Raw genomic sequence first — 25,632 nt, 5'->3', positions numbered from 1 at the left:
TCCCTAATTGATATGCACATTTCATAGTGCCCTGTTTAGGTGTAGCATGGACCTGTGCACTTGGGCGCAACCCCTAAGGGTTGATGACCCTTCATAGGACAGTGCCATACAAACTAATGCCAGTTTCCGTTATTATCAGTTTTGCAAAGTTTTTGGCCATTTAATTATGTTTTGTACTCGGGCACCTCGAGAAGCTGTGGCAGGAACCTGAGAGTGAGCGCAACGGTGCCTGTGACCTTGTGTGTGGAATGAATGAGACTTCTGCCAGAGACAGATGTGCGACCAGACATGGGGAAAGAAAACAAAACAAATACGAACGAGGAAACAAATAAAAAGAGTTAAAACCAATGCACACATCATTGTCCCCTAAAGTTTTCGACATAAATACTTTTAAATACAATTGTAATCCTGCAAAGTAATCCTTATTTTTACAAAATAAACCTGTAATTTTAAGTTGTTTTTTTCTGTAACTGTAACGGAATAAGCGGCACGGCGGATGGGTGGTTAGCATACAGCCCCACGGTGCAGAGGTTCAACTACCGCAACCTCCCCGTGTGGATTTTACACGTTCTCCCTGTACCTGTGTGGGTTTCTTCCGGGCACTCCAGTTTCCTCCCACATTCCAAAAACATGTCAGGTTGATTGGCCGGTCCAAATTGTCCATAGGAGTGATATAGCGAATGAGTTGTCTGGCTGTCTGTGGCTGGCAACCAGTTCAGGGTGTCTCCTGCCCACTGCCCAAAGATAGCTGGGATGGGCCCCAGCACCCCCGGGACCCTACTGAGGAAAAGCGGTGCAGATAATGGATGGATATATGTAATAGAATAGAATTACATTTTTTTGGTATTCTAACCACATACGCCGTTACGCGTATTCTGTCCCCAAGCCTAGCTACAGGCCAATGAAAATAAGTTGGCAGACCACAAATGGACCCTAGGCCGTAGTTTGGACAACCCTGTGTTTGATACAGCCAAAAGTGAAATCACACGAAAGGGCAGCGCTTTCACTTGTCATTACGGTAAGAAGAGACCAATTGTGATTGCTCCCAACGCAAAATTTTGCAGATCGACGAGAGGAGTAAGTCAGGTGGTCGGAAAGGAAGATTTGCATCGCGCCATAGCCGCTTTGTGCGGCTACTTCCTCTTCATTCTCTTATTTGGAGAGCTGAATGAAGTCTAAGCGCTGGCCCCGGCCAGGAGGTTTGTTCAACGCAATGGATTTCTGAGCGAAAGCAACGGCTAGCGCCCGTCGCCCGCAGCAACCGGCATCGGGACTAGCCCGGGGATGATATTGGAAGGTAGCCACGGAACCTGAAGCGCATGCTAATTTTGTAGGCTGCACTGTAAATATTATACTTTTGTCGATAGACTCGGTTGTGCTACATTTTTAAGTTTCAAAAGAAACTTTTTTCAAAAATAATAAAACAACACAACGGTATACTACAAGACAAGCTTGCATTCAATTCTGTAATTTATCAATCATATTAAGGTTGGTGAGTAGAGTTTAGAAGAAAAAAAAAAGACAATTGATCGGTATGAAAAAAAAAAATCACCTAATCCAAGGGTCGGCATACCAAAACGTTAAAAGAGCCATATTGGACCCCAAAAAACATGTTTGGAGACGGAATATATATATATATATTTCTCCTGCTAATTCTCCCACTTAGAAATCATGGAGGGGTATGAAATTTTCATCGTAGGTCCATTGTGAGAGAAAATAATCATTCATTGTGATTTCTGAATTTTTCTTTTTAGTTTATCCCTCTCACAGTGGACATGCACCAAGGATGACAATTACGGACCTATATATATATATATATATATATATATATATATATATATATATATATATGAATGCATATATCATTTGTATATATATATCTATATTCATTCTATATTCATTGAAAAATGTTAAGAATGTTTATGTCGAGTTTTATCCTCCAACAGAAACCATATCATTTTCCATTATCAAACATTTTTAAAAAGCCCCAGGGAGTTGCAGAAGCGCCAAAGGGTCCAACATTGGTTCATAAAACTATAAAAGGAAATATTTTAGGGCAATAAATTAATCAGAAAATGTCACTTTAAATTGCCAACTGTTTTGTGAATTGTTTTTCATTTAGAATGTTTGTAATTCATAATTATTTCATGAAAGGAGTATCAAACATTGACTTATTTGAATAATTCCATTGTTTTTTAACTTCCTTAATATTCAAAAACATATTTCCATTGATATTACTAACAATTGATAAATAAACAAATTAATTTAATAAATAAATTAATTAATTAAATAAACACTTGCAAATCGGAATTGAATCGCTGATCTTGCATATTTTTTCCTTGATTTATTGATGGATTAAACTTTGTATATTTTGCTTCATTGTTTTTTTTTTTAAGCAAAAGAGTTTAATTTGTTTGTTTTATGATTTTGTGACGATTAAGACATTTTCATTGTATTGTTAAATTTGATTTCAAGTTAACAGTTTTTGACTTGGTACTCCGTAGCAACAAGTAATAATACCAGTGTCTGAAACTCATGACAAAAAGTTCCCGGACACAAGGGCAGACAACTCTGAAAAGTTGCCCTCCCAGCCATAAAGTTGCCTGCCCTATTTTTCTCAATTTGAAACACAATAAGACGAATAATCGCAAAAAAAAAACATTGTTGCAAAGTATTAAGGATTGATAATCAGAATATATAACAGAACAACATTTTAAAATTAAGTTCATTATAAATCTACTTATAACATTGCATGTGTAGGACACCGCTGTTGTCCATCTGCCATCAGTATGTACCTGGATTTACTCATCTTCATTCATGCAATGTTTGTGTTGCATCTTCTGCAAGCCACGTGAACTCCTCTTTCCACGATGCTCTTAATGTACGTTTATGTTTTGTAACGTCACACATTTTGTTCGCTTCTTTTGAATATTTCTTCTGAGGTGAAGGTTTTGGCTTGATTCCTAACCACTTATCCATTTTTCTTGTGTTCTCTGTGCGTCTACTTTGGAAAATGATATGCAAAGGCACGACCTTATAATGCTCGGGAAAGTCCGCAAGCAGGAGGTTATTCAATGCAGCCTTCTGATTGGCTGCTGAGTATGCAAATTGCCAAACGAACCGATATTCCGAAATTTCCAAACCGAACAAAGATTTCAAAATCGGAATAAAGCAAACGTTTAAATTTAAAAAAAAACCTTTCCTTTTTTTTTCCTTGAAAAAGTTGTCAGCCACCCGGGCGGAGACATTTTTTAAGTTGTACGTAAAAGATGCACGCCCCGGGCGTCCGGGCAGACATTATTTCAGACACTGATAATACAAATATAATTCTACCAAACGTTTCAAATCAATGTATTATTTTAATCTGAACCTTATTTTTTCTTGTAGCAAATGTCAATATTTGCCCGTCTATTTCCCAGAAAGCACCTTTTAATGAGGCAATTAACTGAATCTTATCTTCTTCACCGCAACAAGACACACTCTCTTTATCCTAAGTTGATACATTTCAATAAAGGAACGTCAAAATTCTTCAAATCAAAGCGAAGGTCAGAACTGCACTTTTTATCTTTAACTTTCACACTGTGACATGACGTTGAGATATTCACTCAACTTAATCAGAGTTCTGATGAGATAAAACCGTCCTCTTAAGCGTCTGCCAAGGCCCATGGAGTTTCAAATGTCATGCTGCCATTTTTTCAATATCGGTAGAACTTTAACAAATTTAAGTTTGGTGCAAATGATTATTCCAGCAGAGAATCAACACAGGAAGTGCAAGTGGGTTCAAGTTGAGGTGACAGCTGACAAAACTCAAGTGGGAATTCAACAAAGACTGTTGCTTAGAAGAATCTGCACGGCTAGACGAGTCACTTTTTTGTACTTCCCTTTCAGGGAATCAAATTAGGAGATAACACCACTCCAGCCAATGGAAATTTGTAGTGTCCTACAGCAGCGGCGTTACCAGAAGGGGAATGGGTGTCCAGTGCCCACCCTCGGACACGCTCTGCCCTCCTAAAGAAAAGTGAATGTAGTACTGACGGCAGTCTGGGCAGCACATATCGTATAATTACTATCCCATTTTATAATATCGTGTATTTAAGAGGGCACTATTGTGGGCTCTCCCACGTCATACAGTACACATTGTCAGCCCAGTCACCATATAACGTGCTCTCATTTACCTATGTGAGTATGTCACCATGCAAGCTACTGTGCAGGTTACAGTGCATTTTGCAGTTTGGTCAGCATGGAAGAGGGATTGGCACTTGTGTGGCCCCTTCGCAAGGTTTGCTATTTTTCTCATGTTGAGGTTTTGAGTTTTTCCTTGCCTGCAAGTCGGTGTCAGATCAGTGGAGGGTGTAATTGTGGCCTCTGCAGTCCTTTGAGAAGGTTTGTGATTAAGGGCTGTACAAATAAATGTGACTTGACTTGGAATAAAATGAATAAATCTCTGAGAGAGAGTGAGCGTTTTTGCTAGCTTTATTTTATTTTAAACAATGGATATACATAAGTGGTTTAAAAAATACTGTCAGACTTGGTCACCAGCCCATATGTTGTCAGTCGAACAAGAGTAGGAAGAAAAGAGTCCGAACTGGAGGACAGTGAGGCCTCCACTCAAAATAGGTGCCACCTATTGTAGTGATGGAAATTCTGTCTCTTTTTCGAGGCGTGGCTCTTTTGGCTCGGCTCTCTACAAGCTTACTAGCTACGACCTTGTGTGAAAGTGGAGAGTGAACTGAGTGAGTGGTTTTCAGTAAGAATGGGGTTGAGCAAGGGTGTGTTATTTCATCTTGGCTGTTCGATTTGGATATGGATGTAGTGGTGCATGAGATGCGCGTAAGAGCAGGGAGAGCAGGTATAGTGTGTGAGCAAAGGTTGCATGTAAGTCAGTTGTCGTTATTAGATGACACTGCTTTGGTGGCTGACTGCAGCAGGACGGAGTTCTTTGGTAGTTGAGTTTGATGGAGTAAGAGAAGGAAGTTTTAGGTGAATGCAGACAAGAGTAAGGTAATTGGATGTTTGAGAGGTGATGAGGTAGGTGGATTAGAGATTTTGTTGAATGGTGTAAAGTTCCAGGAGGTAGATGGTTTTAAGCATTTGGGTTCGTGTGCGGCAGCAGGTGGTGGTTTGAAGGAGGCTGTGAGAAAAAGGGTAGATAAAGGGTACAAGACAGTAGGTGTGCTGCAGGAATTGTTCAAATGTAGGGATGAGCAAATGGATGCAAACCGAGGATTGCATGAGGTGGTACCAGCAGTAATGTATGGCTCAGAGGCGTGGGTTTGAGAGTAAATAAACGTAATAGGTTCAATGTCTTTGAAATGAGACATTTGCGTCGTATGTGTGAAGTGACACGACTGGATTAGGTTAAGGAATGAGGACATAAGATAAATAACTGGTGTGAGGGGTTGTAAAAATGTTTTGTGATGGTTTGGACATATGGAAAAAAATCATGAAGGCCATTTGACTAAAAGAGTATGTAGTCCAGAAGTGGTGGAAGATTGATTGAGAGGATAGCCCAAATAAGGTTGGATGGATGGGGCGAAACACGCTCTGGATGTGAGGTCAGTTAATTGAACGGATGCAAGAATTTGTGCTAGGGATGAAGTAAACGGCAAAGGATATTTAAGAATGACTGATATCGACCCATATGATGCAGAGGGGGTAAACCAGTGTATGCTGTCGAGCTTCTCTGCTGATGAGGGGTTGCATGGCATAGCAACTCACGCCTTGTTGTACTGTGGCCTAATGTGGAATGAATGTTTGGTGAATGTGAATGTGTTTGACTCTAGCCACCTCCCACTAGGAGATATGGCTTGAGTATGAAGATAGATAGACACATCTAAAAAAAGGATAAAATAAAAAACAATTTTAACCTTTTAAATACCCAACAAATTTTAAATGAACCACAAAGAATCAATGGAAAAATGCATTTTATTGAACGGGAAAACTAAATGTTTCCACAGTAGATCTCAGGGCATATTGTTGAAGTTCAAATAAAATAAACTTGAGCAAATTTTTAATTGAAATGCCCAAATTTATGTGAAGTACTAAATGCATTTTAATGAATGGGAAAACTAAATGTTTCCACAGTAGATCTCAGGGCATACTGTTGAAGTTCAAATAAAATAAACTTGAGCAAATTTCCAATTGAAATGCCCAAAGATATGTGCAGTACTATCAGTCTTTATCATACTATGTGGTACAATGTCTTACCAGGTTAACAGTTATACTAACAAACCCCAAAATAAAAAGGGCATTATAATATTGCCCATCTTGGCTTAGTTTATCGTTCTTTGAGTGTTAATACAACTGAGGGTGCGGAAACAGGTGCCTGATGTTGGGAGGCCATGCGCAAACTGGAATAAACTAAAAGCGGTGAATGGTCAAGAGTGGTGAGTGGTCTTGAGCCGTCCCTAGTGGTACCCTCATTCATACCTAGGAACAATTTTGAATGTGGGAAGAAACGAAAGGAAACACATGCAAGCACAGGGAGAACATTCAAACTCTGTACAGGGCGGCGGTTTTGAACCCGGGACTTCTGTGGATCTGATGCACTAACCACTCAGCCGCCGTGCCGCGGTTTGATTCCAATATCAGCCATATGCTTATAGCCATACTAGAGAACACACCATCTCGACCAATCTAGGAACAGGGTTGGGCCTGGTTATTTCTTGGATGGGCGAATTGCTTGAGAATATCAGGTGCAGTAAATAATATTCTTACTGTTAATATTAAGCCAGTTAGCCTTGCTCATGCATGTCAGCGTAGCATCTGTGTTTTTGTCTTGTCTCGTGGATTAGTGAGCTACACACACAACCGCCCCCTTTAAACAGGGGAGGGTAAAAAGGCGGCATCGAACATACCTTCCACTTCCTCCTGATCGCAGATGTGCTTGACCAGGGACGCCCCGCGGTCCAGCACGGCCTCGTCCTCCATCCTATAGTAGTAAAAAAGGAAAAAAGACTGCTCACATCTCTCCTCCAAAGACTGCGTGGAGCCATAGCGTCTAGGCTCGTTCACCTGCAGCAGGTTGGGACTAGGGCTAGGGGTTAGCCGGGTGCTGCTGGTGGCGCTCATGTCACCCGGTTAAACCCCCAACCCAACCCAACTTGCAGCCCCCTCAATGAGAGAACCCAAAAAAAAAGGAATTCCCAAAGGGCAAAGTGCACAACCGTCCGGTGCGCCACAACTTGTGTAGTGGATTTAATCCAGTGGGTGGGAGGTGAAGGCAAGGACAGGAAGTGTCTGCTAATAGGGTTAGCTCACGCCTTCATGTAAACAAACAAGGGACATTTGAACTCAGCCTAGTGACCAAAATGTGAGAGGTGCCCACTGGGATACGTACCAAAGCCATATACTATCCAACACAAATATGACGGAGAGTGATAATAGAATTAAAACAATTTGGCGGAGGGAAAGAATTCCCAGTGTACATATTAAATGTGCATAAGCGATCTAATGCAACAATAGAAAAGAAAAAGAGTCATATTAGGGCTGGCTAATAGACAGAAGTCAATTATTCGTTTTATTTAAATAACACAAATCGAAATTGTAGGCAGAGGATTAAAGAGTTTAATTGAATTCTCTCAAAACTGCGGATTAAAAAGTTTTTGGAAGTTTTTGTTTATGAGGATGACAAGTTATCAAAAAAATTAAATAAGTGTTTATTGGGTAGTTTGTATTAAATCGAATTAAAGTGTAATCGCCTAAAATAAATGGTAACATCAATATAATCGCCCTGTTCTTAATCATTTCACATTTTTATATTGTTTTTCTACCTTCCAAAGTATTTTGGTATCAAAATGATCTAAATTGTCCATAAATGGTTTATTAAATAGTTATTTAACGATTAATCTTTCTTCTAAATATTTTAATATCAAATGTATCATTACATTGAAAAAAAGAAATCTGGAGTATACAATATTACATTATTATTATTATTATTAATATTATTCTTGTTTTTCATCCTCCTGAAAAAAACACAACAGGTACAGTATGTTAATATGATATGAAAAATGTTATGCTTTTAAATGACAATTTTCCCTTATTTAAACGATAACGTTTAATGCTTGTCAATTTTCATGTAAAAGTGTGCAAGCTAGCAGTCAAAAAATCTTGTTCTTACAAACTATTAAAAAAATGTTAACAATTAAAATAGTGAAAATTTGATAACATGAAAAGCATACCATGAAATATATGTAACAATATGGAAAAATAACGTGTAAAAAAGAGAAAATAATCAGCGAAACAAGAAAATTTTATCAAATTTGTATCAACACTGTACAGCCCAGATTTATTGTTTATTAGTTGTAAGTCTCTGCAGATTTTTCACGCATCTGATACAAACAATATGAATTTACTTTGAACCTAACTTAAAGAGACAGCAAGTATTATTTGACTACAAGATGTCGGTCTATTGTTTTGTGCACACAAAAACTAATGCTGAAAACCACGAGAAAGAAGACGAACTACGGAAATCCAAAGTGATCTATACTATGTCGGCGGCAGTGGCTCAGGGGGTAGAGCACTCATCTTGGGATCAAGAGATCGCAGTTCGAATCCCAGCTCCTCTGTGTTACATTTCGAAGTGTCCTTGGGTAAGACACTGAACCCCTAATACCCCCAATAAGCAGGTTAGCGCCTTACATGGCTGCACGCCCGCTATTGGGAAATGTGAAGCACACTGTAAAGCGCTTTGGGAAGTCTTGACTTGAAAAGCGCAATATAAATGCAGATCATTTCATTTTATTTTCTTCAGAATTTTTTGCCCAGGCTTTTTTTACAGTTTTTTTGGGTTTGGAGTACCCATAGCAGCAAGCTTTCAGACAATTAAGTCACCTCCCTCTCGGTGAGGCTCATGTTGTCCAAAAGAATCAAACATTTCTCAATCTATAAGTATTCCAAAAAATACACGTTTGTGTGTTAGTTCATGTATTTTTGCTTGTTATTTAAATCAGAATTGTATAGATTTTTTCATGGCCAAATTTAAGCACTTTTTAAGGACTTTAGAGGCAATTTTTCATGTTCTCAATTCAATCGCAAATATATTTGTGGATCTGAACAATGTGTGTGTACATATTTTTGAGACAAACTTCTCCTCATAAAAGTGTGAAATAATGGTAATATGTAACATACATTTAAATTTCAAACTGGGAAATTCTACCTTAATTTTTTGCATGGCCCATAATAATTGTCTATAATTTATATGTAATCCTTGCACTAATACACATTTCATAGAGCCCTGTTTAGGTGAAGCATGCACCTATGTTATTGGGCGCAACCCGTAGAGAGAGAGATAACACTTCTTAAGACATTGTCATACAAACTAGTGTCAGCAGCAGTTAATCACAATGGAAGAAATGCAATGGCAAAGCAAAACCACCAGAGAGTAGTTTCTGTGTCACTTTTAAGCAGACTTGTTGTGAAATTTGGCAACGATTTCAGGCATTTACAAGCACTTCACCCACAACTCAAGCCCTTTTGAATCCTTGAAAACACATGGTAAAAATCAAGCATTTTCAAGTATTTAAAGCACGCGTACAAACCCTGCACACTATCTCTTTAAAAACTGAGTCAAGTCTGGGAGCCAGGCTAGGATCCAATTTTAGAATTGAAATTGGCTCGAGTCAAGTTATGTGACCCATAGTAAAACGGCATTAAATAAAAGCACTTATTATCTAATACTACACATACGTATGCAAAGACTCAAATCACACACACACACTACAAAGCCAGTCCATATGCTCGGTAATGCCCGTCCACTTCCTGATTCTAGCCCCTCCTCCAAGACACAAACAAGTGGGACATCTCCCGTCTGTCTACTCATCCGTCCTTACAGGATTACGACGGCTTTTCTTAAACGACAAGCGTGACGTAACGCTCACCGCGACAAACCCGCCGCTCGGTTAATTAACGCCAAAATTAGGAAGGAGTGTGAGTCAGCGGGATTAAAGCCAAATGACATTATTCGGAATTTGTGTTAATACAGGGCTATAAAGGGAATGATCAATCATATTTGATTCGGTCCAATTGTATCTTTTTGTTGAAACTTTCCATTTATGGAGACATAAAAAAAGAGATGGACGGTCTGAGAACTAATAATAGGGATTGTATCAGACCGATACTGGCGTTTTTTAGGTATCTGGTCCTCCTTGTGGGTTGCAATACTTGAGTTGAAGGAAATTTGAACTCAAAGACATATTGTGTAATATTTGACCACTATATGGCACTGAACGCAAACAGAAACCAGTGCCAAAAGAGCACAGCGTAGCAGCAAGATGACAGACAAACATGGCGGCGACTACTGTGCATGGATTCCGCTAACTAAAAGAAATACAAATTTTTCGACCTCTTGAATATTATGTAACTCAATGCTAAATCTATTCCACCCTGGTCATCCTGGAAGGGGCATTACCACTTGTGAGGCCCCTTCTCAAGGTTTCCTTTTTCCTCGCGCTGAGGTTTTGAGTTTTTCCTTGCCCGCATGTTGGTTTAAGATCAGGCGATCGTGTAATTGTAATCCTGTGCAGTCCTTTGAGACATTTTTGTGATTAAAAGCTATACAACTATATGTGACTTGACTTGACTTGTAAAAATGAACATTTTTATGATGGTTCATGTATTTTTGCCTATTATTCAAACAATTTTTTTTTACAGAAAGAACGTTTTTTGTACCACTAGAGGAACTAAACATTGCAAACTGTCCCTTTAAGTAATCTTCCTAAGCAACAGTTTGTGCTTGACGAATCAAAAATCTATATACCGTACTAATAAGTTTATAAAGCGTTTTTTGTATTACTTTAAAAAGAACTCAAAGTTAGGGTGCTCGTTATACCCAAGGTTTAACGGTAGGATGTTACCGTATTTGTGCAAAAATGAATCAGTCGAAATATACCACTGACCACTATCACAGCAGAAATCGGACCTAAGTCCCTGAACCCTGACCACAAGTCCACCAGTGGTACACCAGTTTTGGCCGTAAAGCACTAAATAAACCTTTACATGGAAGCTCATTAAACAATCTACGTTCATTTTTAAGATACTTTATGATGATGGGTCAAAAAGGTCCCCAACCCCTGAGCTAGAGGTAAGTTTAGGCCTAAAAAAATTGAGCCGGACCCGGCCCGCAGGTATTAAAGACAAACCTGCCCGTGCCTAAGAAATTAACTTAAATTGAGAGACCAAACCCGAAGGAAACCTGAATTGTCATATTTTATTTGTGATGACTTGGGAGGAGGAGGGCTTTTCTCTCCCAGACACGCGCAAGAGGTGATGAAATCCATCACATGGATCAACCACAGAAAAAAACAAAGAAACAATGACGGGTGGATAGTTTTTAATAAAAAGTCAGAGAGAGAGAAGCCCTGCCTGACCCGAATCCGATGGTAATAATTGACTTTTTCAGTCGAGCTCAGGCTTGCGCTTAAGATTTTACCTCTAGTTTGAGCTGAGAAAAAAATGAAACAAATTTTTATACCGATTTTTCATGAAAAATAAGGGGTGTGCATTTACACGAATTAATTCAGTAAGCTTCGTCTTTTTGCCGTCAGCCATTTTTTCCGTGTTTTGTTGTATCGTATTTTGTATTTTGAATTGATTCTAACCTTGTCTCTGGAATAAAAATATAGTAAAGAAAAAAATGTCAAAAAATCATAACAAATCTCAACAAACAAAGGTAAAACAGTTGATCAAATTGATTAGCAACTAAAATAGAAACTTTTTTAAAATTTGAAGGTTTTTTTTAGATAATACATTCTCTGAATTTTCATATTTCCAACTGTTTAAAAGGAAATATTTACTGTTTTCTGCTAGATTCCATGACAGAAAACTAATAATCTTTGAGTCAACTAAAAAGTGTAGCTGATTTTGGAAGTAAACATGATTAAACATTTGTCAATTTGAAAACAAAGCTTTTTTTTTAAATTCAAAACAGGGATCACTACCCTCGTTGAAGCTGAGAGCTACTTTTCTTGTTACTGATTAGCACGACGAATATGATACGATCCATTTAGCTACCAGTTTGATATGCACAACAACAACAACTACTATGTTTCTTCTAAGTTATTATGTTATTACCAGGTTGCAACTTTTAGAAGCAAGGTTAAAATAGGCTCAGACACTTATCAGGTCAATGATTTCTCATGCCAGTTACAAATGACATTTCCTAGAAAATCTTAATGACCCATAGCTGGTAAGCTATTTTCAGAACCCATTCACGGTTGGGTGTTCTTAGGAAGCTACCTAGTGCCCACTGGCACCATATCAGGAGACTCTTGATCTAAAATATTGGTCAGTTATTTTAGTAAATAATCAACCATTTGAGGGTACAATTACAAATGATTATTTTAGAAGTACAACATTTTTTTCTCTTATTTGCCTAAAAGAAAAGAAAATATTTTTGAGGCTATTTTCAAATAGGTTAGGGTAAACGATCAACTTGATTTAGAGCACAAATATAGAAAATGATTTAGTTAATCTGACTCTATTTGTGAACAAAATAGTCAACAGATTACCGTAATACAATAATTAAATATTTGTCGCAGTTCTGATCCGAATTTTACAGTACTTGGTATTGGGGAGTCCTGGATTTTTTTTTTTCAATGTATTTTACTGTTGACTTTTTCCTTGTTCGCAACTGAGGATCAACAGGTCCTGTGTCACAGAGTATAAGAAGATTTTCTGATAGTTCCCTCAAATCAATTCTACTTTATTAAAAAGTGCTGTGTAACTTGGCTAAGGTCTGGAGTTTCTCGATATAGTGGCTTCCCACGATCCAGTTTCTAGAAAATATTTACTTCTAATCTGCACAGAAAAGATTGTCCTGGTTTCACCCTCAATAAACATTCCAAGGGTGGTGTCCTAGCTGTATTGGTAATCTCCACTTTTGAGTTTCCCCCAAAATGGTCATCCCAAATTGAGTCTACCGTCGTTGCCATCTGTTGATGAAATAGGGGTACAACAAGACAACCTGTGCTTCAACTAAACCCCACAATCCACACAGAGAAAACATTATGACGCATATTTATATAATCCTAAATTCCGATTTATTTCAAAGTGGATGAGACTCTTTTTCTGTGTATGGTTTAGGCAGTAATCCTTTGATTTTGCATTCGATTACTGTTTTCTTTTTTGTATTATCTCTTTTCTTTTTAACCATGTTGCAACAAACGTCACAAAATGAAGAAATCACCTGAAAAGAAAAAATGGATGACACATTGAAGCCATAGGCCATAGCCTTATAAGAGACCCGCCCCCAGAATAATTATGTAAACTATTATATATGCAATCATTGAATCATTGAATTTCCCTGCGGGGATGAATAAAGTATCTATCTATCTATTAGAACAATCATTTGTTAATCGATTAAGAAATTGTACTTTCCTGTCCTTCACAAAAGAAGTTCTGAAACTGGGTCCAATAGGTTAAAATGAGGCAGAAGGGAAATCAATTTTCAAATACGGAGGGGCAAGAACAGAAACCACATACTGATATCGGCACAGATGCCAGATTTTTTCCAAGACATTGATACCGCAATGAAAGCCACGGTATCATTTCATTTACCATTTTTACCGCAAAGTCTAAGGTATGTGATAAGTTTGTTACTAATAGATAAGTGCAAAGGAGATTTCATGAGATGCAAGTTCCTCATTTGGGCCAATTGTTGCTCTTTGTTTTGGCTATTGCATTATTGTCGCTATTGACCAATCATTTTGCTGTTCTTCAATTCTGACACCCTCTAAGGCTGATCTGTTTCTTGTAACCTTGAAGATTTCATGAAATAAAGTTGGCTTGGAAGAGGGTTCAGGGAAGGGATGACATTTTGTGATCTGAGAGCCCTTCTTTTGGATTCTCCTTGCAAGTTCAAAACCCATTGATGTCTTCTCTTCTTATTTTGAGTGTCTACTAAAGTTTAATTTTAACATTATGAGTACTCACGATGGTAGCCAAATCCCTTATCAGCTGTCCTATACTGGCCAAGAAACAATGCTGAATAGAATTATAGATTTCCATTGAATAAATGCAATATTATGGGAAACGATTTTGTTGGGATTTATAGGTATTTTTAAACAAATATTTCCATTGCTTGCAGAGTGCTTACAGAATGAACTATGAGTTACCATATCAATGATCATTCAAGATGAGGGGTATCGGTTTGGGTCCGAAAAAAACTACCCTAACTGAAGGCCAATCAAATCAGGATGACCTTTATAGATCTGAAGTACACTGGATATTGTCTCTCAGATTTGTTTTCTCAGAAACTGTTAAGCGTTGTTTCCGCAAAGAAATATCAAGTTGTAATGATTAGTGGTGTAACGATATCTAAACACCACAGTGCGATAAATATCAAGATATGCCATAGTGATACGAAAAGTACCACGATATTGAGAATGATTGTCAATATTGAAATAGCTCACAAAAATGCAAAAATAATTGAACTATTATTTGAAAGAAAAGCATCCGTAAGAGAAATGTGTTTTTGAAAACAATAGTGATAAAAAATGGTGTCTATGTACTTTACAATGTTGCAAAGAATTACTTTTTTGATGGATGCAAAAAAAAATACCTATCAGCCACTAAAGTAGGGGTCGAGAAACCTATGGCTTAAGTGCCATAAATGGCTCTATTCATGAGTACATATGGGTCAGAGACAAAATTGTTTTCATGCAAAGCCTATTTTAGTGCACGCAAGGACAAACCAAAACTGATGTCCAATGCGGTACTCACCAGTATATATAATCCAAATTTTTAACTACAGTTTACAGTCAAGTGTCACACCAAAAAAACTCATTTTGGCTGTACATAGCTAAGGTATCATTTATATGGAAGCTCATTAAATAATCCGTGTTAACTGTGTGTCCACCTTATGATGAAAATCCACATAACAGACTAAATACGCCAAAACACCAGAAGAGCACCCAGAGCAATTTGATTAGGTGAGCAGTACGGATGGTTGGAGCTATGTAAAGAGCGCCAGTACTCCCTCCTGTCTTCTCGCTCTGTGCCGTCTACACGAAAGTAAGTATGTCAGGATCCTCGTTAGTAGAATTGTGTGACGTTTTTACAAAATAACTGCTTGCGCCTTGTTTTTAAACCAAATACATATTCGTCTTTTTAACGTACTTGATTTTATTACGTGCAGGGCTATATCAGGGCCATTTTAATGTTGCAATATCCCCAAAATCTTTTTCATTACCGGTACGTGTTTTCTATTTTCTTGATCCAAACCATAACAAAAACATTGCAATATTTTCAGAGTACCGCTATATATGACCACTGTAAGCGGATTACACTAGTTTGGCTTCTGATACTCTGAAATAAAACAATAAACCTGGATGTCCTCTTTCATTCCCGAGGTCCTTCCATAATCTCTTTACTGGACCGCATACAATCACTTTACATGTCCTCTACATGCTGCTTAGCGTGATTTCAAGAATAACAAAGGGGTGGGATTGTGAAATAATAAAACGAAAGGTTTAATAATGCCAAAAAATGATCAGATTGGAATCTTGACTCCAGTGTGCAGCTGCACAGGAAATAACTCTTGCGAAAAGCGTTCCAGAAGAAAAACAAAAATGATTACAGATGTTCCTGGATTTTACGATACAAAACCCTCTTTTGACAATCAATAACAGTAACTGGGGGTACTACAATGCCTTGTCAAGATACGCTATCAGTTCTTTCAGTCAAGTGTCATGTGGCCTGCATCGTGTGTCGTCGTCCGAGAGAACCTTGGAAACATCAACAGAACCTGGAGGCGACTTTCACTTTGCAGTGTCTGCAGGCAATGTGCAAGCACACATTTCAAGCACGCCAACCCAAACGTGAATATGCATACGGGAAGATTCCGGCTTGTCTCAGCTGTGTTGATGACAGCCTGCATGGTCTGAAGCACAGGAGTTGAGTCTACCTGAACAGGTAGGTCGTGACGCCACTCAGCCCCCATGCAAGCAGACTGTAACGTTCACCTTTAACCCATTGTATCGCTGAAGTTAACACAAATGTCAAGTGTTTTTATCTTCTGAAACGGAAAACCTTATGAGGCTGCGGAATAAACAATAATTGTTTCATATTCAATTAATCTGTCGATCATTATGTTGATTAAATTTAGCCTTAAAACACATTTATATATAGCTGACCTATGTTTCATGTTGACAAAATCTGTGTAATGTTTGTTGATGCCCTTGCAACATCCATTGCAGCCCGGTCATCCTAGAAGCGGGATTACATCATGTGCGGTCCCGGCTCAAGGTTTATTCATTTTTCACATGCTGAGGTTTTGAGTTTTTCCTTGCCCTCATGGATGTTTTAGATCAGGATAGGGTTTGATAGTAGTCTGTAATAGTCTGTGGTCTGTGGAGTTGTTCGAGGCTTTTTGTGATTAAGGGCTATACAATTAAACATGACTTGTCTTTACTTAATCAATAAATCTGATGACTTAAAACAAAGCATTATTCTAGATCATGATTAAAAAAACTTCTATCCATCCATTCATTATCTTCTGCTTATCCGGGGTCGGGTCATAGGGGTGGCAGTCTCAGCAGGAAAGCCCAAACCTTCCTATCCCCAGCCACTTCATCCAGCTCATCTGACCGGATCCCAGGGCGTTTCCAGGCCAGCCTAGAGACAGTCTCTCCAGCGTGTCCTGGGTCGTCCCATTCCCCCGTTCCTGCTGGCGGGACATGCCCGGAACACTTCTGGAAGGAGGCGTCTAGAAGGAATCTTTATCAGATGCCTGAACCACTTCTCTGGGCTCCTTTCAATGCATAGGAGCCGCGACTGTACACCGAGTCCCTCCCTGAGGATCAAGCTTCTGACTCTATCTCTAGGGGAGAGGCCAGCCACCATGCGGGGGAAACTCATTTCAGCCACTTGTATCCGGGAACTGGTTCTTTTGGTCATGACCCACAGTTCATGGCCATAGGTGAGGGTAGGAATGTATATGCACCGGTATATTGAATGCTTTGCCTTTCAGCTCAGCTCCTTCGTCACCACGACGGACCGGTACAGGGTCCGCATGGCAGAAGAGTCTGCACCGATCCGTTTGTCAATCTCCCCCTTCCATCCATTCCATAAAAAAACTTGATGAATAATTACACTTTAGGTACTGGCCCATATCTTGTCAGACAGTATGTAAAAGATATTTTTTTAAAGCAAAAGCAAATTGATGGTGCCACTAGTTAATCAGGTATAAAGATAATTCCCTAAATATTTAAACATAACTCCCATATGTGTAAACTGACCAATACTAAGGATTTTTTTTTAAATATTAATATCAACAAGGTTATGTCCTAATGTATAATTTTCTTTAAACGCAAAAATAACCGGTCTTCTATCATGGAAGATGAGAAAAATCATAAAACAATTAATCTTGCGACAGTTAATTTTGTAGTTTAAAATATATCTATAAACAATTAGTTGGATAACAGAAATCTGCAAATATTTTTTGTTGTTAAAGGTAATTTTAGAGAATGTACAATAGAAAGTGGAAGTTGACGTTTTTTAAAATGTAAAGGATTTTATGTTACGCTGCAGCATAGTCCGTTGTATACCTCTGTGCTATATTACCAATCGCAATCTCGTAATAAGTTGCTTTTTTTTTTATATTTCGTTGAGTTACACACTATGTTATAACACATTTTCAAGTTGTTTAAGTCCCGAGAGATTTTAATATTGAAGTTACAATATGACTTGCTTTGTTAAATTTCGTTATGTTACGTTTCATGCTAACCACTGTGAAGTTACATTTAAATAACGCCACATATTTCCAATACAGATCTACTTGTGATGCACTGTGATGCATTTCGTGTTTTGGGTACAGTTTTGTGTTGAGATGCTCTTCTAAAGTTGTGCAGTCTTATGTCACAAAATGTATTTCTTTATGGACTTGAATAAACAGATATTTTACATTATATTAGATTAAATAGAACTCTGTTGAGCATCATGCATTATACTTCATTGCAGTGAATACACTTGTGTGTTGTTATGCTGTGTTACAATATTTTTTGTTAAGCTACAATATGCTGTGTTACATTTTGGGATGTTGTATACCAAATTAGTTTCAGACCAATATTGACACATTACTTAAATCTTGAGTAGGCATTTATGCCGATACCACATATCGATAGCATTAGAACAGAAACTGCTCTTCCGTCTGCAGAAAATAGACTGATATTTTTTTTAAAGAAAACTTTTTAAATCGCGACAAAACATTTTCAATAATATTGAAAAATTGTTGTTCCTTTAATTGCAGGTTCTTTATTGTTGAAAGGCCACTAGCAGGCTATCATTACAAGTACCGATACCTTACAAAAATGTTATCGACACCAGTACATGTGAAGTATCTGAATAATATTGTACGACATAAAAATATACATTAATAATTACAATAATAATAATAATTACAATAATAATACATTTTTCCTTGCTACTTTTAGAAGCAGTATAATACCTACTAGGGGTGGGACAAAAAAAAAACGATTCACGTATGCATCATGATTTTATTCATTTTTGATGTTTCTCCCGAGAATCAATTTTTGTGACGTCATGTTTGGTAAATAAAAATGCGAACAAACAGAAGTGAAAGTGATCGCATACACTTGTGCTGTTTTTTCCCCACTTTTTTTCGAGGCTCTATTTTATTTTACCATCTTAGAGTGTTAACTGTAAATAGGATCATTAAAGGACCACATTTGTGTTACGTTGACATTTCAGTTCATGACATTTTGTGCACAGAGTACATGTTATATTCTCGTTGTCTCAGTTAAAACAAATGTCAGCCTCCAGACTGACTGATGGAGACTGATGTGCATTGTTTGAACACCATTCATGGTTTATTGTCCCAGTAGTGTATGATTTATGTTGCTTGTTTGTTAGAAAATAAAATTAACTGCAATCATCAATTATATCGAATCGCAATCATCGTGATATATAGCGAATCGGCACCTTAGTATCATGATACAATCGAATTGTGACCAAAACATATCCTCCCACCCCCAGTAGCTACTACTATAACAGTTCCAATACAATAAACACGTTTTAATGTGTCACCTCTAATGGGTAAAAAAAAAAAAAACGCCTGGGGCCTGTGATTGTGTTTTCAACCCGGTTATTACAAGGCTACTACTTGTTTCGATGTTAAACTTTAACATAGTCCCACTTCAACTGACCTCACCATGCAAACCAGTCAAAGTCATTCAACACTTTTCGCTCACAAAATAGAGGTCACAGACTGCACCAATTGAACCACAGTGCTCTTAAGATGGTCAGGGGCTCACTTACTTCTTGCTCATCTTGTTGGCTGGTGTGTCCTTTAGTGGCAAGTGTGCACTGCAGGACCCAAAATGGAGTTAAAGCCTGAAAAGAAAGGCACAGGACATAGAGTATGAGATTAACATATTTGATGTTATAACTTCAAATGCACTAGATTGCACATTTCTGATAGCATCCTTGGGGGTAAGCTGCAGTTTGCTGTGGGTTTGTTTCTTATCATTTGTCTTGTCTGTTAATGTAACTGGAAGGGGTCAATCTACAGTGGGTAAGATGCTAAACCAAATTAAGGGTGTGGTGTAGTGTGTCATTTGAGCTGTTCTTAAAAAGTTTAGAGTAGAATATTTTCTTGATTGAGTATGGCCGACTGAGTTCAAAGAGGCTTTATATTTTGTTTTCTACCACGCCTATCAACTTTTATCTGCTTTTTCAGTGATTTCATGCTCGTTATCACATTTCAGTAGTGTAGCATGAAAATGGAAAAAGTAAGAAAAGGCCTGTTTCAAATACAGCCCAAACGCCAACCCAAACCCTCAAAAAGATGTGAAAGGTAAAGTTTACTGGAGCCCGTCTTGATGCGTGAGCTGTGATCGTGACTTTAAGCCAGGAGATGGCGGAAGAGAGAAACAAATTATCAAATTCAGGACAGCATCTGCAACTAATAATAAAGAGTAATATTTAAAGGTTAGTACATATTATGAATCCCAGTTAATAATGTATGATATATAAAGGCATTAAATTAGAAATTCAAAATAACAACAGAAAAATTAGGTATAAAAATTAAAAAATTTGATTAAAAAAAGAGACATCAATAAGCATCACTATGGCCATAATAAGTTCAAGTACTCTATTTAACTATTAATGTCTTTAAAAACAAAGTTTCATTTAGTTTGAACACAAAGATGCTTGGGTCAGAGAAATTAGAATGATTAACATACTGGGAAAGTACTCAAAAGGCATCGAACCTCATTTTATTCCAATTAACAAAATAAGAATCATAATGCAGAAGGTGCAAGTACACTAGAACAAGTGTCCAGTGGGTTATGCATCACAATGAACAAAATATGTTTTGCAATAATGAAGGTTCTTTGATTTTTTCATATCATATTGGCCTGTAAAAAATATTTTAAACACAGTTGATTTCCTTTAATATTTTTTACATGTTCTCTTTAGATTTACCACCTCCAAAGCTTTTACTTGAAAGTCACATCTTAAAAGCTTTAACTTGTATTAAAAACTAATACCGCTCAAAAATGGTCCTAGAAAGTGCAAAAAATATCCATAGAAATTCATGCATGATAAACACGTGCAATAAATACATATTTCAAACAGTCAGCGAGACCTAGTTGGCAGTAAGACCATCTGTTGTGTGTCAATGACTTACAGCGGCGAGTTGATCTTTGCCTCCTTCCTCTCCGTGCGTGTCTCCCAGTGTCAGTCCGGCCGCGAAGGTGAACAAGTGATCGGCGGGAAGGAGCGCTACTCCAGTTTGTAAGTGACGCTCGGCCCGTGGCCGGTCCAGGCCACTCCTCCTCTACCTCCTCCGCCTCCTGCAGCTGGGGGAGGCAAGGGTAGGAGGCGGCACATGTAGCTGTTGCTCCATCAGCATCTTCACTGTCATGTCCACGAGCAGTCCTGAAATATAAAGTGATTTTAAAAAGAACATGTAAAAAATAATGATTGGTGTCTGAGCTGTGATGAAACCTAATGAGGAACAATTAATAAGTTAAACGATAACCGGTCCAGAGGTTATCCGGCCACTTAACACATAAATCAGGGGTCACCAACCTTTTTGAAGCTTAAACATACTTTTTGTTATTAATTAGCTCAGAGAGCTATCAGTTAGATATGCATTTCTAAAATAACAATATATGTTCTAACCAGGGTTGGGTAGGGTTACTTTAACTGGATTACTTTCAATTACTTTTGGATTACTCCAATACCAAATATGCTAATAAAAGACACAAGAAACTAAATATGAATAAAATGATGACTCACAACATGTGGTAAGCTTTCTCTCCTGGCTTTGATCTCTTTGATCTCCGGCAAAACTAACATAAAATGCGACAGAAACAAAATGAAAATAAATCCAAACAGCTTGCCAACATCATTTTTGCCGTTCCGTGTATTCAGTTACTCCCCAAGCCTGCACAAAATTTAGTAATTTTATTCATATTTAGTTTCTTTTGTCTTTTATTAGCATATTTGGTATTGGAGTAATCCAAAAGTAATTGAAAGTAATCCAGTTAAAGTAACCCTACCCAACCCTGGTTCTAACAATGATGTTACTATGTTATTACTATGCTATCAGACTTACCATTGCTATTATTGACATTGATAACAACATAGTCAACACCGTTTACAGTGAGATTAATCATGGCACCCCAGGATAAACACATAATTAAGATTTAGAGTAGAATAGAATGGAAAAGAATAGAAAAGAATAGAAAGGAATAAAAAAGGAATAGAATAGAATAGAATAGAATAGGTAATTATTGTCATAGATAGATTAAGATGTAGGGGGAAAAGTAGCAGCTTGTTGTCCAAAGTTTAGTTGTAGTAGTTTGATAGTTTGCCCTGGGGATTTTTGATTGACATTAACTTTGTGAAACATGGTATGCAAAGAGATTAGACGTGGCACACAATGGTAAACATGTAATAAAGACGTAAAAAGAGACAAATACGATAAAAGAGTGTCAGAATAGATAGGCAAAAATATTTACAACGTAGTGCTTAGACACTGGCCAAAGTTATAATAATAAAGCAATTAAATAATATGGCATCATAAAAATAGCGCAATGAAAAGAAGTGCAATAACATAAGTTGCAAAATATATATTGGCAGTTTTGCACGCTTGTTTAGGGTGGTGACGGCAATGGGGAGAAAACCGTTTCGCCTTGTTTTAAGGGACCTGAAGCGCTTACCATTGTGCAACAAGTCAAAGAGGTGAAGACCGGGGTGATAAGAGTGCTTTATAATGTAGATGGCGCGCTCTGTATGTTTTTTCTGCCCGTATGCCAGAATGCTCTCCATAAAATAAAAGGTCATTAATATGTCATAATAATGTTATTACCAAGTTGTAATTATTAAAAGTAGAGTTACAATAGGCTTAGTCAATCACTAAAACATCTGCCTTGTATTAGGGCACTGAGGGGTTTACATTCATTAATTATAGGGTAAAAATGATTGTTAAATGATTTTGGAAGAATCTATCACGTTGTTAAAGACACTGGTAGTTTCAATTATTTTTCCCAGCCTTTAAGACAGAGTTTGAGTGAAAAAATACTCCAATTTCCACTTGTCCTGAAAGCGGCGGCCCTCAAATTCAACTTTCCTTTTTTTTTTCTTTTTTTTTTTTAATTTACAGTGGCCATGTCGGAAATTGGGTGGGCTAAAATTCTCACAGAAAGCCAAGGGGAAAGTGGACAAATGGCTACTGCCATCATCTGGTGAAATGGTGATTTTTTTTTTTTGATGGATGTATTTTTTTTATGTTTTATAAGAGCAGCAGGGCGGCGCGGTGGTTAGCGCGTGTGCGGCACAGTTCTAAGGTCATGGGTTCAAATCCAGCTACCAACCTTCCTGTGTGGAGTTTGCATGTTCTCCCCGTGCTTGTGTGGGTTTCCTCCGGGCACTCCGGTTTCCTCCCACATTCCAAAAACATGCATGTCAGGTTAATTGGCCGGTCCAAATTGTCCCTAGGTGTGAATGAGCGAGCAAGTTGTCCGTCTCTGTGTGCCCTGCGACTGGCTGGAAATCAGTTCAGGGTGTCCCCTGCCCACTGCCCGAAGATGGCTGGGATGGGCTCCAGCAACCCCGCGACCCTACTGAGGATAAGCGGTGCAGATAATGGATGGATGGATGTATTTTATAATGCGATCAACATTACTTGCCCCCAGACCAGACTTTAAACATGCCTGCAGTAAGAAATCAAATTTCCTAGAAAATCGCAATGACCCATCACTGGTGTTCTATTTTCAGAAACAATCTGCGGACTACTTTGGTATTCTTAGGGGGCTAACAGGTTCCTGTGGGCAGCATGTTAGTGACTCTAGCTGATTTCTGATACTAGTGATAATAATGCAGAAGGAAAAAAACTGTTGTGTTTGTTGAAACTTTCATAACACAAATATTTGCCTGATTCTAAAAACATTTTAGTTTCGTTGTTGTGGAAATTGTATTTAATTCGATTGGGGCGGCAGTAGCTCAAGAGGTAGAGCGCTCGTCTTGGGATCAAGGGATCCCAGTTCGAATCCCGGCTTGTCCGTGTTACATGTCGAAGTGTCCTTGGGTAAGACACTGAACCCCTAATACCCCCAATAAGCAGGTTAGCGTCTTACATGGCTGCTATACAAGGCCGCTATTGGGAAATGTGAAGCACACTGTAAAGCACTTTGGGAAGTCATTGACTTGAAAAGCGCTATAGAAATGCAGATCATTTCATTTCATTTCATAAAGTATCTATCCATCTATCTATTTCAATTCGTAGCAATGAATTGAATGTGCAGAGCTAATTTCTCATATTACTGTCCCCTAATATAACTCAGCAAATCGTGGACATCATTTTTTTCTCAATAACATTACTACCGAGTATGTAATTTATATTTTGAATCTGTTTCAAATTAGATTCTGTTCAACCGTTATGTTGTGCATTAAGTGTAAAATAAGATTAAATTCGGTCATAATAGTAATCTTCCTTTTCAGAGCGTCCAATCTCGAAAAGAAATCTCCCGTATTTTCGATTTACAGCGTCATCTGGTGGTGAAGTATTGTGGGAGACTACAACGAGCATTTTCTGTGGATAATGTATTACTTGAAAGAGTGTACGTGTTTACATATTATTCTGATGCTTTCTAGGTGGTGTAAAAAACTGTTCAGGGGGAAGGAAATCATTAGGTCATGCTGTATAAAATTAACCTTGTGACAACTTCCACAAAAGCATAGACAAAACGTGTGATTCTAAATTTGGATGTTTGTTGATAAAAAAAAACAATCAGATAAAAATCGCTGACATAGCGAAATTAATTTTTTAAATAATGTACAATACCTCGAATACACCTGCTTCAAAAAAATGCGTCTCGTCGCTTTCATATTCCGCAAGTGTAAATGTGATGTTTTTATTCACAACACATAATATTGTACATTATAACATTGAGAAGACATATACATGAGACAATTTAGCGTTGGCGGGAATCATCCCACATAAATAAATGTGTAACGCAAAACAGATGCAGCGACCGTGCAGGGTATTTTGGAGGAAGATCAGAAAGCTGCCAATAACGTTCAGGGATGAACTGCATTCAAAGTTCACCGTGGCGACTTTGTTTGCAGTACCTCTTCAAAGGTCTTCAATATTGTTGATGAAGCGTACGCTGGGGGAGGGTTTTTGGGGGGAATGTGCATCGGCTCGACTGCACTTTGTTGTTGGGAATGTCCGTTTACGTAACGTTTGGATTCCAGGGGTCTGTCTGGGTGCTTGCTTTCACCTTGCTCCAGGGGAAAGTTTTCTGAGAAAAAGGTTTATATTTTCCTTGAAATTGCACATATTGATAAAAAAAGACAACCACATTTTTGCTCATAGGATTTTTTGCCATGTAACATTATATATATATATATATATATATATATATATATGGGAGACAATGGAAGAACTCTGGAGGTCAAAACATACAGAACAGGGTTCATACACTTTTTAAGGACTTTCAAAGCTATTTTCCAGTACCATTAAAAGAAGAATTCCAGTATCATGTATTTAGCAAATCCACAAATACATCCGGAATTTTCATGTATGATTTTTAACCTTGCATGTACATTAATCCAGACATAAAATGTTTAGATTTTGAGTAATTCACAAATATATTTGTGGATCTGAACAATACGTGTGTAAATATTTTTAAGACAAATCTCTCCCTCTGTAGGTGTCGGGGGAAATGATGCTAATTTGTAGATTACATTTTCAGTTGCAGGAAGTATTTCCCATTATAATTTACCACTGGGAAATGCTACCTTCATTTTTTTGCATGGCCCATAATAAATGTCCATGATTGATTCGTAATCCTTACACAAATATACATTTCATAGACGAGCATGCACATGTCCTCATGGGCGCAACCCATACAGGGCGCTTTATGGGACAATGCTATACAAACTAATGCCAGCTGCCGTTAATCATGAGGGAAGACATGGAATGGAAAACCGACGCCACCAGAAAGTAGCATCTGCATCATTTTAAAGCATACTTACCGTGAAACATGGTAATAATTTCAAGCATTTAAAAGTGCTTCACTCAATATTAAGGGCACTTTTCAATCCTTGAAAACACAACATTAAAATTCAAGCATTTTTAATGATTTGAATGAAATGAATGAATTT

General features: G+C 37.8%; 1 protein-coding gene across 6 annotated transcripts in view; it reads right to left on the bottom strand.

The window, feature by feature from the left end:
• Positions 1–20,813, bottom strand: part of slc4a4a (solute carrier family 4 member 4a) — a 98,805-nt gene extending 77,992 nt beyond the window's left edge. Inside the window, exons 1-3 of one of the 6 annotated variants that reach the window (XM_088336576.1) lie at positions 20,645–20,813; positions 19,273–19,347; positions 6,858–6,931 (exon numbers count right to left, since the gene is read on the bottom strand). In XM_088336576.1, the coding sequence (XP_088192702.1) occupies positions 6,858–6,931; positions 19,273–19,283 (85 nt within the window). In that variant the 5' untranslated portion in view covers positions 19,284–19,347; positions 20,645–20,813. The remainder of the gene's footprint in view (positions 1–6,857; positions 6,932–19,272; positions 19,348–20,644) is intronic. The other 5 variants (XM_088336579.1, XM_088336577.1, XM_088336578.1 and 2 more) reach the window with 5 other exon arrangements.
• Between the last annotated feature and the right edge of the window lie 4,819 nt (positions 20,814–25,632).

The sequence above is a fragment of the Urocampus carinirostris genome, chromosome 5 (genome assembly GCF_059441175.1).
Source record: "Urocampus carinirostris isolate Australia breed hairy pipefish chromosome 5, RoL_Ucar_1.0, whole genome shotgun sequence".
In the NCBI taxonomy this organism is placed as follows: domain Eukaryota; kingdom Metazoa; phylum Chordata; class Actinopteri; order Syngnathiformes; family Syngnathidae; genus Urocampus; species Urocampus carinirostris.
Note: the sequence above shows the minus strand (reverse complement) of the source record. Positions and strands in the feature narration are given on the sequence as shown.